The 13,347-nt window shown below is 42.2% G+C and overlaps 1 protein-coding gene across 1 annotated transcript in view; it reads right to left on the reverse strand.

Annotated features, from left to right (window-relative positions):
* Positions 1–4,022: 4,022 nt before the first annotated feature.
* The window catches only part of PDE8B (phosphodiesterase 8B), an 84,483-nt gene continuing 75,158 nt past the window's right edge, over positions 4,023–13,347 (reverse strand). The window contains exons 17-22 of the mRNA XM_068422133.1: positions 12,881–13,079; positions 11,675–11,892; positions 10,514–10,649; positions 7,394–7,561; positions 4,661–4,790; positions 4,023–4,138 (exon numbers count right to left, since the gene is read on the reverse strand). Of these exons, the coding sequence (XP_068278234.1) occupies positions 4,023–4,138; positions 4,661–4,790; positions 7,394–7,561; positions 10,514–10,649; positions 11,675–11,892; positions 12,881–13,079 (967 nt within the window). The remainder of the gene's footprint in view (positions 4,139–4,660; positions 4,791–7,393; positions 7,562–10,513; positions 10,650–11,674; positions 11,893–12,880; positions 13,080–13,347) is intronic.

The following is a 13,347-nucleotide window of genomic DNA, read 5'->3' on the forward strand; positions in this document are numbered from 1 at the left end:
ATACTAAATTCTCAGCTGAAGTTTGACTGCAGAGAAATCTGCACTGAGTTTGTAAGGATAAATAGTATTTTAGAGTTTAAAAATAAAAAGCCTCTAAGTACACAATGCCTTTTTCAAGTCTGAGATGGCAGCAGTAATCTTCAAGCTAAACAGGAGTGGGAAAAAACCCCAAACTGAAACAAAAACCCCAAACCAAAACAACAAAAAACCGAAAGCAAAGCAAAGGTAAACCCAGAACTGATACAAAGAAAGTGGGAGGGAGGACAAGATAATGAGTGGTAAGCTACCATGCAAACAGAGAAAAGCTAGGAAAGGGGCGAGTTTGGGAACTTAGTGGTTGTAAAGCCATGTAGAAGAAGGTGCCACTGTCCTCAGGTCTACTCAGAAGATCCAGCACTTAAACAGTTTCGGAGTAAGTCTCATGCAACTTTTCAGTGCCATCTCTTCCCTTTGAATCAATGAGAACTGTTCTCAGTACAGGAGACTACAGGGCTGTAATTCCAGACTTAAGATCCAGTGGCTGCAGTAAGTGCAATTAAAATAAAGGGCTAAGCAGATCCTAATGAGCAGAAGCAAAAGGAGGAAGCTCTAGCTTCCTAGAAGAAACCAAGGAGCCTTTTAGACTTGCTTCCGCTAAGACCTGTGGGCTCTTGCCTTCCCCCTACCACCCTGAAGCCAAGCTTTGCCTCTTGAGTCTGACCATAATCTTCCCTGGAAGACAGGACAGTAAAATTTTGAGCTGTAGTTTTTTCCCTACTTTAGCTACTTGTACAACTAATCCTATTTGAGTGTAGAGCTCAAAATGACATATTTCAAAAACACAAAATGGAGAAATTGTTAAATTACCCTCTCCTTTCAATTCAGGAAGGTTAAGTCCGCGCTAAATCTTAAGCTGCATGTTCTTTGCTCAGGATGGCTATTCCATAGATCAGCATAGGACTACAGCTGATGATAACATGCCTTTGAGTATATGGTATTAAACTTGGGAGAAAGGCATGCTAAGCCTTTCTGCCTGTTAGTCTGTGTTGATTCAGCTTGTCTTTATCAGCAAGTGTTGCATTTTTGGCTACTGCAGTACAAGCTGGGGGGAGATCAGTTTGTCTTTGGCTCTTTTTTTCTTTTTTTCAATTGAGAAATGACTGTTTAGTTGTATATAAAGTGTGTGTTTACACATTGTTACTAAAACTACAGTGAACGCTTATAAAACTTATTTTTTTTGGAGAGGCTACTGCTATCATCAGTTATAACTAGAAAGAAGGAACATCATCTTTTTATTGTTTCTTCTTCCTATACCATGAGAACAACTATTTCATTTTTATGTGACTGCTTTTAAGTGAATACCTGGTAGAGAAACAGACCTATTTAACCAAACAGTTCTAGTCACAAAACTTGCTGTGCATTTTACGGGGATGTAATTCAGCCTTAAATAGTCCTACATGCATGTATAAATATTTATATCTATCAAAAGTGCCGTTGTTCTCAGATACACTCCATTGGCAATAGATCTCCCAAGAGTCTCTTCCTTTAAAGATGGATGATTTGAAAGTATTAAATGGAGTTCTTTGTTTTACAAATAACAGTGAACACAGTAAGGCTATACTAGCCTACTCCTATTAATAAGAGTTTGTCACTTTCTGTTTGGGAGAGCAGTGAGCAGAATTAAGGTGACCAGATTACAAATTTACTTCCACCTTGTGTCCTTTTAACTTTCTTTTTCTACCTTGCAGTAATGTAGAATTCCATATGTTCATATCATGAAAGTCAATATCTTTATCAGACCTACTCTTGTACAACTCTGAGGTGGCTGTTTTACATATCTGTGCACTGACAGTAGCATGAAACAAGCAGCTATTAGTCAACTGGACAGGTTAGAGTCTAGGACATCTGACAGCTGTCATTTCTTTTGCTTTTAAAGAGGACATATCTACACACAAATTACTTTTTTTACTTAGTCTCTGGATGTGGGAAGAAACACAGGATCTTGCAACAAATGTACTGATTCCACATTAATGCCTTAACTCGTAAACCAGATCTGAGGCTGAACTTTATTTCTTGAGTTCCTTCCACCATTCACATTTTCTTCCTTGTGACAGAAGTGTGACGAAAATAATGAACTGAAATGTTTTACATGGATGTGGTCTTACAGTGTTGCTGTATTTAACAAATGAAATTAAGATGACCAAGCTTTGAGTCTTGTGAAATTCTTTTCTCTAATGCAAGATGCAGAGAATAATTAAGGTACAACCACTGAGAGCACTAGTTCTAAATAAAGGAATGTTAAAGCAAACAGTTTACAGTATAAAAAACAGAGGTTCAACTTATCTGAATAAAAATCCATTGAAGAATGTTGCAATAGATAATAAGAATGAATAAACATACTTCACCAGAAACACCATTCTTCAAATATATACAATGCAGCATTTTAATACACAGCAACCTGCCTTAGCTATGACAAAAGTAAGGTTCTGTTACAATTCTAACAAAAATATAGCTTATATACATTTCTCTGCACATACATTTTATGAATGGTTCCTTTTCTTTTAGAAGTTGGTACAAAACATACAAAAAAGGTTGGCACATTATGTAAGCTACCTGCAGTAAACAACAATCATTGTCACTTTTCTTCCACAGCAATCTAAACTCTGGTTTTGTTTGTTTGTTTGTTTTCCTTTACTGGGTTCAATTCTTGATATAGCATAGGGGAGGTAAAGAGTATGTCTCAAGACCTTTCCTTTAATGGAAAGGTGGACTGCTGCTTCAGCTGCAGCCACAGCTTTTTGACCCTCTTGCCTGAAGCCTGGAGTGCCCAGTGTTAAAAATCAGCATTTCTGCTAGTATTTATTAACTGAATAGTCTGAGAAGAGTCTAAAATTTGAAGTCATGTTCATGTTCTGCACATGATTAAAATGAGATGTATAAAAATATGCATTTGTGCTTTGGAAGCTTTAGCATAGATTTCACATCTTAAAACTAATGAAAAACTATGTTTGATTTCTAACTTATTTACATTTTTTGAAATAACTTTTTACATCACAAAACAAACCAGCATTTTATTAGGAGGGAAAAAGCAGCACAAATTATAATGCTGTTATAAATTATAACCTGGAAACTTTTTTTTAAAAAGCAACAGGTTCATCCTAGAAGTAAGTAGTACAATATATGGACTTACTTATCATAAAATTTAGATCAGTTTAATAAAATTGATGACCATGTGTACAAACACCACTTTATAAAAAAGGATGTTGATCAAGTGCCACAATGTTTTTTGGGTAAAATTTGATGAAACATTGCATGGTAATGTCTCTAAGATGGCAGAGAAACATTTGGATGGCACCAGTTATACAGAACATGCCTATTTTCCTCCATTATATGACCAATTTTAAGGGAATTTTACTCCTACCAAGGTTTTATATTGAAAAGAAAGGAGGGAACAGGTGGTGCTCTGAGATAGAGTCTCTGTAATAAGAAGGTTGTTTTAAGTGTGCAGGTTTAGTTTTCTTTTTTACTGTATCCAATTTATCGAGGGTTACTTGTTCTACTGTGCATGTTCTCTTTAGAACTATGATTCAGAGAGCTGAAGAACATTGATAGAATTGGAGCAAATTTATGCTAGGTAAGTTGGAAGTTTTTATGCTTATTTGTCAACCTGTTCTTACCCTACTGATGTGTAGATTACCCCTCTATCTGAGAAACAGTTGTGTGACGTGTTAGTGAACATAGTTGTATCAATGACAAGATTTGACAAACGTATATTCAGTATTAGAAATTAGTTTCAGAACTACATTTTCTGACACAAAATGTTATTTCCAAAGAGCACTTATTCACCTGTGGATTATATAGCCTTTTTGAAAACATTTTTCTGTAGTATTCAGAGAAGCTTAAAAGTGATGAATAAAATATTCCTTCTTGCCACACGGTCCGAATTTCACTAGAAAGGAAACACCATCCCTCTTGTAGCCAAGTCAGTCAGTGATTCACAGTGAAACTGGTAGATTAAGAGGTCTGTTTATCTTTCCTTAGGGTCAGTAGTTGTTTTCTGGTGGGAGCCTGAGACTCTTGCACTTTAATTCATCCAGTGTTTTCCAGTGTTTGTAGTTATTAGCCAAGTGTTGCATCAAAACAGGCAGATGTGCAAATGCTGAAATGAACAGGAGAAACAGTTGTACTATGTATACAGAAGAACAGCCCAGCCTCATCTGAAATTGGCATACGCCTACTCTCTTGTTCCTTCAGCTGTAAGCTAATGCTAAAAGGGGAAAAATTTTTTCAGTCTGTTTCTCTTTCAAGCAAATCCCATTCTTAATGTATGATGACTTCATTAAATTATGCTAACACCCAACCACTGTGGTCTGTTTCTGCTGCTCAGAAGAAATACATTGCTAAAGGAAAAAAAGACCTAGATGGAAAAAAAAGCTTAGTTTTGAGCCATTACTCCTTCCTTCTTTACATAGATTGGCCGGTAAGCGCTCAACTTTCATAAAGCTGGTGTGTGCAGTGAAACGGACTTCAGCAGCATCATTGCTTAGATCCTGTGCTGTACTGCTTACATACGGGTACTGCCCCTGAAAAAAACGGACTCAAGGCCAGCTTGAGATTATTGATTTTAGTCTGTAGAAATCTGTGCCTCAGAGCAAGGAAGAAAAAAAGCAGAAGTACTTACCATCCCATGCATCGAACATATCTGTTATAAAATAATCAATGAAGGAAATTTGAGACTTGGGGATGCTGCAGGTGTTTCTATCAAATACTGGCATTACAACAGGCAGACCCTGTCTCTTCTCTTCATCAGTCTAAGAAAACAAAACTCCAGTTAGACCCTAGAGCCTTGCTGGCTTTCACGCTGGAGTAGCAAAGACGAGGGGATTAGGTGAATTGCAGGAGGTTTGAGACAAACCTTAGAACCTCTGAGGTGAACTGCCTTAGTTTCATGTGCTGTATTTTATCTGGAACGGGGACTGAAATTAGCAGCTCTAATGGGGCAAAGTCCAGCTGGCGGCTGGTCGCTAGCGGTGTTCCCCAGGGCTCAGTTCTGGGGCTGGTGCTGTTCAATATCTTTATAGATGATCTAGATGTAGGGATTGAGTGCACCCTCAGTAAATTTGCAGATGACACCAAGCTGGGTGGGAGTGTCGATCTGCTGGAGGGTAGGAAGGCCCTACAGAGGGATCTGGACAGATTAGATAGATGGGCCGAGACCAATGGCATGAGGTTCAACAAGAACAAGTGCCAGGTCTTACACTTCGGCCACAACAACCCCATGCAGCTCTACAGGCTGGGGGAAGAGTGGTTAGAAAGTGGCCCGGCAGAAAGAGACCTGGGGGTGCTGATCGACAGCCGGCTAAACATGAGCCAGCAGTGTGCCCAGGTGGCCAAGAAGGCCAATGGCATCCTGGCCTCTATTAGGAATAGTGTAGCCAGCCGGTCTAGGGAAGTGATCGTCCCTCTGTACTCGGCACTGGTGAGGCCGCACCTTGAATACTGTGTCCAGTTCTGGGCCCCGCACTTCAAGAAAGATGTTGAGGTGTTGGAGCAAGTCCAGAGGAGGGCGACCAAGCTGGTGAAGGGTCTGGAGGGTCTGACCTATGAGGAACGGCTGAGGGAGCTGGGGTTGTTTAGCCTGGAGAAGAGGAGGCTCAGAGGTGACCTTATTGCAGTCTACAACTACCTGAAGGGAGGTTGTAGTGAAGTGGGAGTTGGCCTCTTCTCCCGGGCAACTAGCGATAGGACAAGAGGGCACAGCCTCAAGCTTCGCCAGGGGAGGTTCAGGTTGGACATTAGGAAGAATTTCTTTTCAGAAAGGGTTATTAGACATTGGAATGGGCTGCCCAGGGAGGTGGTGGAGTCACCATCTCTGGATGTGTTTAAGAAAAGACTGGACATGGCACTTAGTGCCATGGTCTAGTTGACAGGGTGGTGTAAGGGCAACGGTTGGACTCTATGATCCCTGAGGTCTCTTCCAACCTGATTGATTCTGTGATTCTGTGATCTCTTCCCTTTCACGAGTACTCTTACTGTAGTGCTGTGATTGCTTTTAGCTCCGGCGCCACAGAATGCTCTAATCTGGTAATTAGTGCACACCAGCTAAAAATGGAAAATGGGGTTGCAGAGTCCTTTAGCAGAGCACAGGTTTGATCTCTCCTTTTTCCACATCTCTAGTGGCCGTTTCAAACTGTTTTGTCTTCTAAGAGGGATGTTGCTGTTGCTACTTTCTGTGCTTGTATCAGCTTATAAGATGAATAGAAGTAAGGGTATGCCTTTTAACTATGTATCCACAACTGGAAGAGGGCTGGTTTTGTTGCACTCACTAGGGTGGAGGAGCCAATCACCTCAATAGTCTTAGAATTTCACTACAAAAAACACATTTTAAATGTTGTAGGCAGCACCTAATGCTGGAATTAGCAGCAGAGCAGTCCCCAAAACTACCAGATGAAGTGAATGAAGAGCAGAACAGTGCTCAGCACCTTACATTGCTGCAGGTAGGCTAGTGCCTGAGATGGCAATTTAAAGCTAGCTCATGATGCCTTGACTGGGAGGGAGATATAGCCTAACTGGTCCTTGATCTTACCTAGGAAGTGATCAAATTTATTCACAATGATTAAAATGAAATTCAGACACATCCCAGGCACTAACTGCAATTTTTTTTTTTTGTAATAACTATCACGTGTATGATCTGAATTTGGATGGTAGGCATGCCTGCTTTTCTGTTTCTTGAGTCATAGCTGCTGATTTCCATACCATTAGTGGTAAATAAATGCTCATAATCTATCAGTTGTTCAAATAAAGAACTAGAACAGTGTTTCACTTCCGGGAAGCTGGTGCATTTGTGTTAGAAAAACTGAGTATTAAGAAAGGAAGCTGAACTTCCAGTTCTGTCCGGAGAGATCCCATGTGATAAGCATTTACACTGCCCACACGCCTGCAGTACTGGCCTGCCGCATCATCTGCCCACTGGCTGACAGTAGTTCAAGTGCCATCTAAGAAGAGGAAGGGCCAGCCTGATGATTCAGTTGAGGGCTTCATCAGGCATGGATCTTCATGCTCTCTTCAGGGAAGGTGTTGGGACTAGAAGCTAGAATGGTGACAGTCTTGGATTTCAGCTAGTTAAATTGACTAAGGTTAATAAAATCGTTTTGGTTTGGCCAGACAGAGAAGGCTGAAAGTGTAAGACCTCCTTTCCACAATTCTGTACCATAAGCTTCATGGTAAGCAAACCAGCTACCTCTGACTGTGGTGAATTCTCCTGCATGAAAGTGAGGGGCCAGTTCTGCCGAGGGACGAAAAACATACATCTGGACTGTGTGGTGATGCCAGGCAGACCCTGTGTGGAAGAGCAGACCAGCCAACATGCACTTTCTTACATAACATAATAACCAAATTATAAAAATATACGTACCTGTGCAAAATACTCCTCTGAAATCCTCCCTGCCCATTCGATACATAGCTCTAGGGGGCGACATGGGTTTGCTACATCCGCACATTTAATCATCATGCGCTTGATCAGTGTCTGGTTATCTGGAAAATTCTTTATATTGGCTGTACATTCACAATCGCTGCCTTCGCTCTGTAAAAGAGAGTTGGTCACAGGGGCTGGTGGCCAGCATCCCTGCTAGCGGGAGTGAGGGTGTTGTTATCAGCTCTATTGCACATAGGCAGTAACTGGGCGTCCAGCAAAGCACCAGGAATTTGGAGGAGAAAGTGATGGCTGAGAACTGCAGCCTTGCCACGTAACTAATGATAACCCTATTATGTATGACAGTTGTGGAGATTCTCAGAATTAATAGCAAAGTTTGTGAAATAAAGGAGTCATAGGCTTTTTATCAGCTACGGTGAGTTACCCTTCCCTGCATCCCAGCCTTGCCCTCTTGGAACAGGACCAGGACAGGGGATGCATCCACTAACTGCAAGCTGATATACCATCCTCACTGCTGAGTGTTTAAATTTGGGGGTGGTGATGGTAGGGGACTGCTTCATTTAGGTGAGATTCTAGAGTTTGGTTTCCATTCCTAGATGAGAAAACTGAGGGGTACAGGGGGGATGAACCGACTTGCACAACTGACTGTTTGTTTTACAGGCAGAAAAGCAGCTCTGTGCCAGTCCGTTCCAGGATGTTTGCAAATAAACCTTCTTTGTGTCAGATTTTGAACCATCGACCTGGGACACTTTTTGGTCTTACCAAAAGTTACCAGCTAGGATGAAGTCTCAAATAATCTATGAGATTAACAGTAGGAAAATGCAGGAGTAGCAGACTGACTGCAGAAAGTCTCTGCTTGCTAGGCAGTAAAATACTGAACTGCTCTGGAGAGCGGGGTGGAGAGGACAGAGTAGTTGTTACAAGTCTGCTGTGGCATCATCTTCTGGATCTTGAACTGTTTAGAAGGGCACTGGTATATTAGGTTCCTTACTGAGTAATAAAAAGCCTCCACCTCAGCTCACCATGGCCTTAACACTGTTCTCAAAAATAATATATTTGTGTAATTATGGCCTCCCTTCACTGCTAAATTCAACTCTTGAATCAAAAATTGAACGTAAACACTTTTTACCACCATGGCTAAATTAATGTCTTTGTGGTTTATGGGGAGATATTTTGCAGTGACTCTTGCCAATTCAGGCATTAATCTTCTAACTTTATGTTTAGCAGTTAATTTTTTTCAGCATGGGTAGCCCAGCAAAGAGCTGCCAGATTAACCCTGCTCCTTAACTGCTGTTCAAGATCAAAAACAGGAAGAACCACTGTTAACAATAAGGAACAGAACAACCTAATACTGGGGAAAAAAACAAGTCTCTAATACAAGTGTTTCTGTCCTCCACTTTTATTGCTCTCCAACTCTTGTACATTTTAAAATAGCCTCTGCAATAAGCTGGAAAGATAAAGGAAAGTGAGTCAAAGAAAATGTTTTCTATAGGTTAGAAAAGCTGATTGCAGTAGAAAGTATGGAGAGGGTTTAAAAGCTCTTCAGGAAGTGCTGGAACAAATGCATTCATGGGATCAAAGGCAAATTCCAGAAATGTTTTGAGAGCTTGGAAACACCATGGTTTCAGTGAAGCTTGTGAATCTAAATCCTACAGGCTGATGTGGGGATGCCAGAAAACTAAAGAGATTTTAAAAGGGTGGAGATGGAGGAAACATTTCAGAAAAATGCTCAAGCTGTCAGAGGGAGAAATGAAGCACTGTGAGAAGCCACATTTTCCAGTGACACCTCAGAGGGCTTTTTTAAAAATTGGTGGAGCAAGCTGCTGGCTGGTCCGCATGTTAAGTACAGAGAAACCTGAGAGCAGGTAATTCCATGCCACCCACCAATGTGGACCTTCCTTTCCTCTGGGCTGTGATCTAAAGTGGGATCCCCACGGTCCTGGCTTAGCCTGTGCCATGAGGGCAAACCCATGACACACAGCACCAGGTAATGTGCTGGGAGCACAGTGCAGAACAGTGATAGCGGCCCTCAGCGGTACCCCAACCACGTCCCCCTGTGCTGTGGGGCTTCTGGCACTGAAGGTGATCAGCCAAATTCAGACCCAGTGCCACATCCAGTGAGCCCTCCAGAGCTTGGAAGTGCTGGGGAGCACAGGGCAACGTGTCCACAGAGCCAGTGAAGTTCAGCAGCATTCGTGATTTCCAGCTCAAACCGTTGGGAGAACAGAGGTCAGCGGTTCCTAGAAGGATGTCTGCTCAGATGACTTAATGCTGTCCCTAAGTCGTAAACCCCAACGGTCCTGACTGGTTTCTGCACCCATGATAGTCTGCAGTGCAAAAGGTTCAGTTATGCAGAACTGACAGCACCTACTCTTAGTTATTTTCAACATCACCGACCTTCAATTTGGTCTGAATTTTTTTTTCCAGTGCTTCTAAAAAAGCACTGTTTTCACTAAGCTGTGATAAGATGGTCTTTGCTTAGGTCAGTAACACTGCCCTAGAGAATCCTGTCAGTCACTGAGCGCTCAACCTTAAAAGGCACCAAAAGAAGGTAAAGAGGGGCCTGGGTTGAGAAACTCTGAGGCGTCTTATGAAATGTACCCTGCCTGGTGATGGAGCATTAGGGTGTATAACTGACAGGAATAAAGCCGCAGACATGTCTTGGTGCAATCAGGAATGGGAATGGGGTGGAGAGGTCTCAGGAAGCAATGGAGTTATTCCTCGTGGCTTGAAGGCTCCAGACACAAAACAGTCAGGGAAAGTTCCTCAGTTATGACCCCAGGCTTAGGCAAATCCCACTGTCTGGAGGCAGGACCGTAGGCACAAGCACCGACCTGGCTCCATACATAGAATTTTGCACGTACAAAAGCACCCACCCGCATGCTTTGAAACCAAGGCTTATAAAATGAAGCGTTTAAATTAGCTAAGGGCAGAGCCAGACATAGAAAACAAGAAAACAAAAGTATTTTTTTCACACTTTGAGGTGTGAGGTCACAAATTCAAATTACCACAGTGCAAATTATTACAACGTGAATGAAAATGATACTTATCATTATCTTGGAAGAACTTCACTGAAATGCGTAAAGTCCTGTAAGCACTTACATATGAGCTGCTCTCCTCAGATGCCATTGGCTTGTTGATGCTGTTCACAAATTTGTTCACGTGCTCAAAGTGCTTCGTCATCTCTGTTGCCAAAACCATATCAATAATGGCCTGGCGCAATGTCCGGTAGAGATTTCTAGGAAAGAAAACCAGTTCCTGCTCACAAGACTGCCAGACAGAGCTCTGTCCTTTCCTCGTCCCTGCCCAGACAGTGCTGCAAAACACTGATCGGGGGCTCATCCACATAAGCCGGCACCTTCAGAGTTATGAACGGTCTAGGTTGGAGGAATGGACTAGATCATGCCTCTCTGGGTACTTCCAGCTCCGAATTCCTGTATTGCCTTTTTTTCTGTTATTTTTACCTAATGAAAACCAATCCCCTGAAGTCAATAAAAATTTACAATTCAATAGTTCAGAATGCTGTAAACACTAAGACACCTTCTCCAGGAATGGCACCAATACATTTTCATCTCACTGTGTGTCAGCTTGGAACTCAGATCTCAGGTTCCTCAAAACCCAACAGTGTTATGGGGGGATGGACAAATTCATTACCTGTTTGGGGTCAGGCCCTTTCCCTTTCAGATCCCTTTTTCTCCCACCCTGTCCCTGCAAAAGTTAGGCTAATGCAATGGGAACTCCCAGGCTACGTTCGTGCCCAGCAGCAGGGTACCTCCAACTCTCCCAGAGCTTCAGCTTCCTCCACTACCAACCCTTTCCATCCCATGTGAATGCAGTAGTGCCAGCAAGCATGGGGCCACGTGCAGACACAGAATGCAGCACCTGGCTGCTTGGGTGGAAACCCATGGCCCAAAAGAGTAATTTCCAGGCTCCTGCAATGAAAAGCCAGTGGGTCAAGATACAGCCTTGAGGCTGCCAACTAGATCATGCCAATGTAATCCATTAAAGATTATCAAACATCCCTATATGCTTCCAAAAAATGCAAATTGGAGCTCTGGGCGGGAGATGGAGGGGGAGGGATGGGGAGGGGGGGGAATAAAAGCCTTTTTAAAAGTCATGTCTACATAGGTTTTTGGAAGAGCTTAAATATTGATGTCTCTATTGAAATTATATTTTCTGGTTTAGAAGATAGGGTCTCAATCTGCCCTGAACTAAAATCCCCAAACAAGCAATCCACTCATACGCACTCCCCAGCAGACCCACCTATCAATATTCTTGAAAATGTTGCATTTGCTGTCTTTAGTTGTAAGCTGAAAGGCCAGTGCTGTGTGATGACTCTCTAATACAGCCATATCATTGTAAAGGACAGCTAATTCACTGCCTGCATTGCACAGGAAAGAGTTGGTTCGTCCAGGGTGGTCTACGTCATGAATGGTGGCAGCTATTAAGGCAGCCACCGCATCTAAATGGTCAAGGCTTCCCTACAGGAAGAGAGAAAAATTACAACGTTGCACAAAAATTACAGTAAATAATTTCTAATCATTTCCAGGTACCCACAAATACACAAGTGTAAGCTTGAGTGTAGGGACTCAACCTCCTTGCCGTTGTTTTCCATTCACTGAGCCCACACATTACCTACTCCAAAACTCCCCTCCCACCCTTACCCAAACCCTCTTTCCTTAATGAAGCTTTTTACTGTGCTGTCACCTAAGCAATATCTTTGCATTAAATCCTCTTATGGTGGATGGATCCTCTAATGGTGTCCTTCCACTTCGTGTGCTTGCCTGAACGCCTCTGTACTGACCCTGCTCCTACACAGCTTTTGTGTTTTAGGATAGGATAGGACAGGGTAGGATAGGATAGGGTAGGGTAGGATAGGATATTTCAGTTGGAAGGGACCTACAACAATCATCTAGTCCAACTGCCTGACCACCTCAAGGCTGAGCAAAAGTTAAAGCATGTTAAGGGCATTGTCTAAATGCCTCTTAAACACTGACAGGCTTGGGGCATCGACCACCTCTCCAGGAAGCCCGTTCCAGTGTTTCACTGCCCTCTCAGTAAAAAATGCTTCCTCATGTCCAGTCTGAACCTCCCCTGGCGCAGCTTTGAACCGTTCCCATGTGTCCTATCACCGGATCCCAGGGAGAAGAGATCAACACCTCCCTCTCCAAAGCTTTTGCAAAACTTTATTAAGAGCTGCTACTAACAACCAGTTACCAAGAGATAGGAAAGAGCCAGTTTTTCCCCCCCTATTGTTGCTACTTAAAATTGTAAATTCCTTACTCATATAAACAAACTTTAGAGAAACTGTGTGGGCCTGCAGGCATCACAGGAAAAGACTTCAAGGGCAGAGCGATTTTATGAAGCCAGGACCGTTATTTAAGTAAACGTCTGACTTTTGAATGACACACATAAAATGATAAACACACCAAAATCTTAGCCCAAAGGACTCCTAGGTGATGGTTATACCTTAACTCTCTCCTTCCCAAGAAAGAAGGCAGTAGCATGCAGAACATCCGCTGCATGTGTGGAGTTATGGTATGAGTTGGAGGAGTGGTAGTTGGCTTCAATCACCTGCAGCCACGCTCGCAGTGTTGGTTCTGAACAGTTTAAAAACTCAGAGACTCCAAACCGGGCAAAAACTTTTAAGCCCAAATACACTAATGGCCTGAAAAACAATAGAAGAAAAAAGCACCGTTGTAAAATAGGAACTTCTGATGTTCTAAAGAGCGATGTTTTTGACAAAGAAACCAACAAGACCTTAAAAATAAAAGATGAGGAAGAAATGTTAAACATTTTTAAATTGCACATCTATAACCTCTCAAAAGCCTGGCCAAGGTTACAAATTATTACATCTACCATCCTTTCAGACATTAGTTTAATATGTTTTGTAGAAATGGTGCAGTTCCACTGGAGTTTCAGTAATTCTTGTGGCT

Source organism: Nyctibius grandis, chromosome Z (genome assembly GCF_013368605.1).
Source record: "Nyctibius grandis isolate bNycGra1 chromosome Z, bNycGra1.pri, whole genome shotgun sequence".
Lineage (NCBI taxonomy): Eukaryota > Metazoa > Chordata > Aves > Nyctibiiformes > Nyctibiidae > Nyctibius > Nyctibius grandis.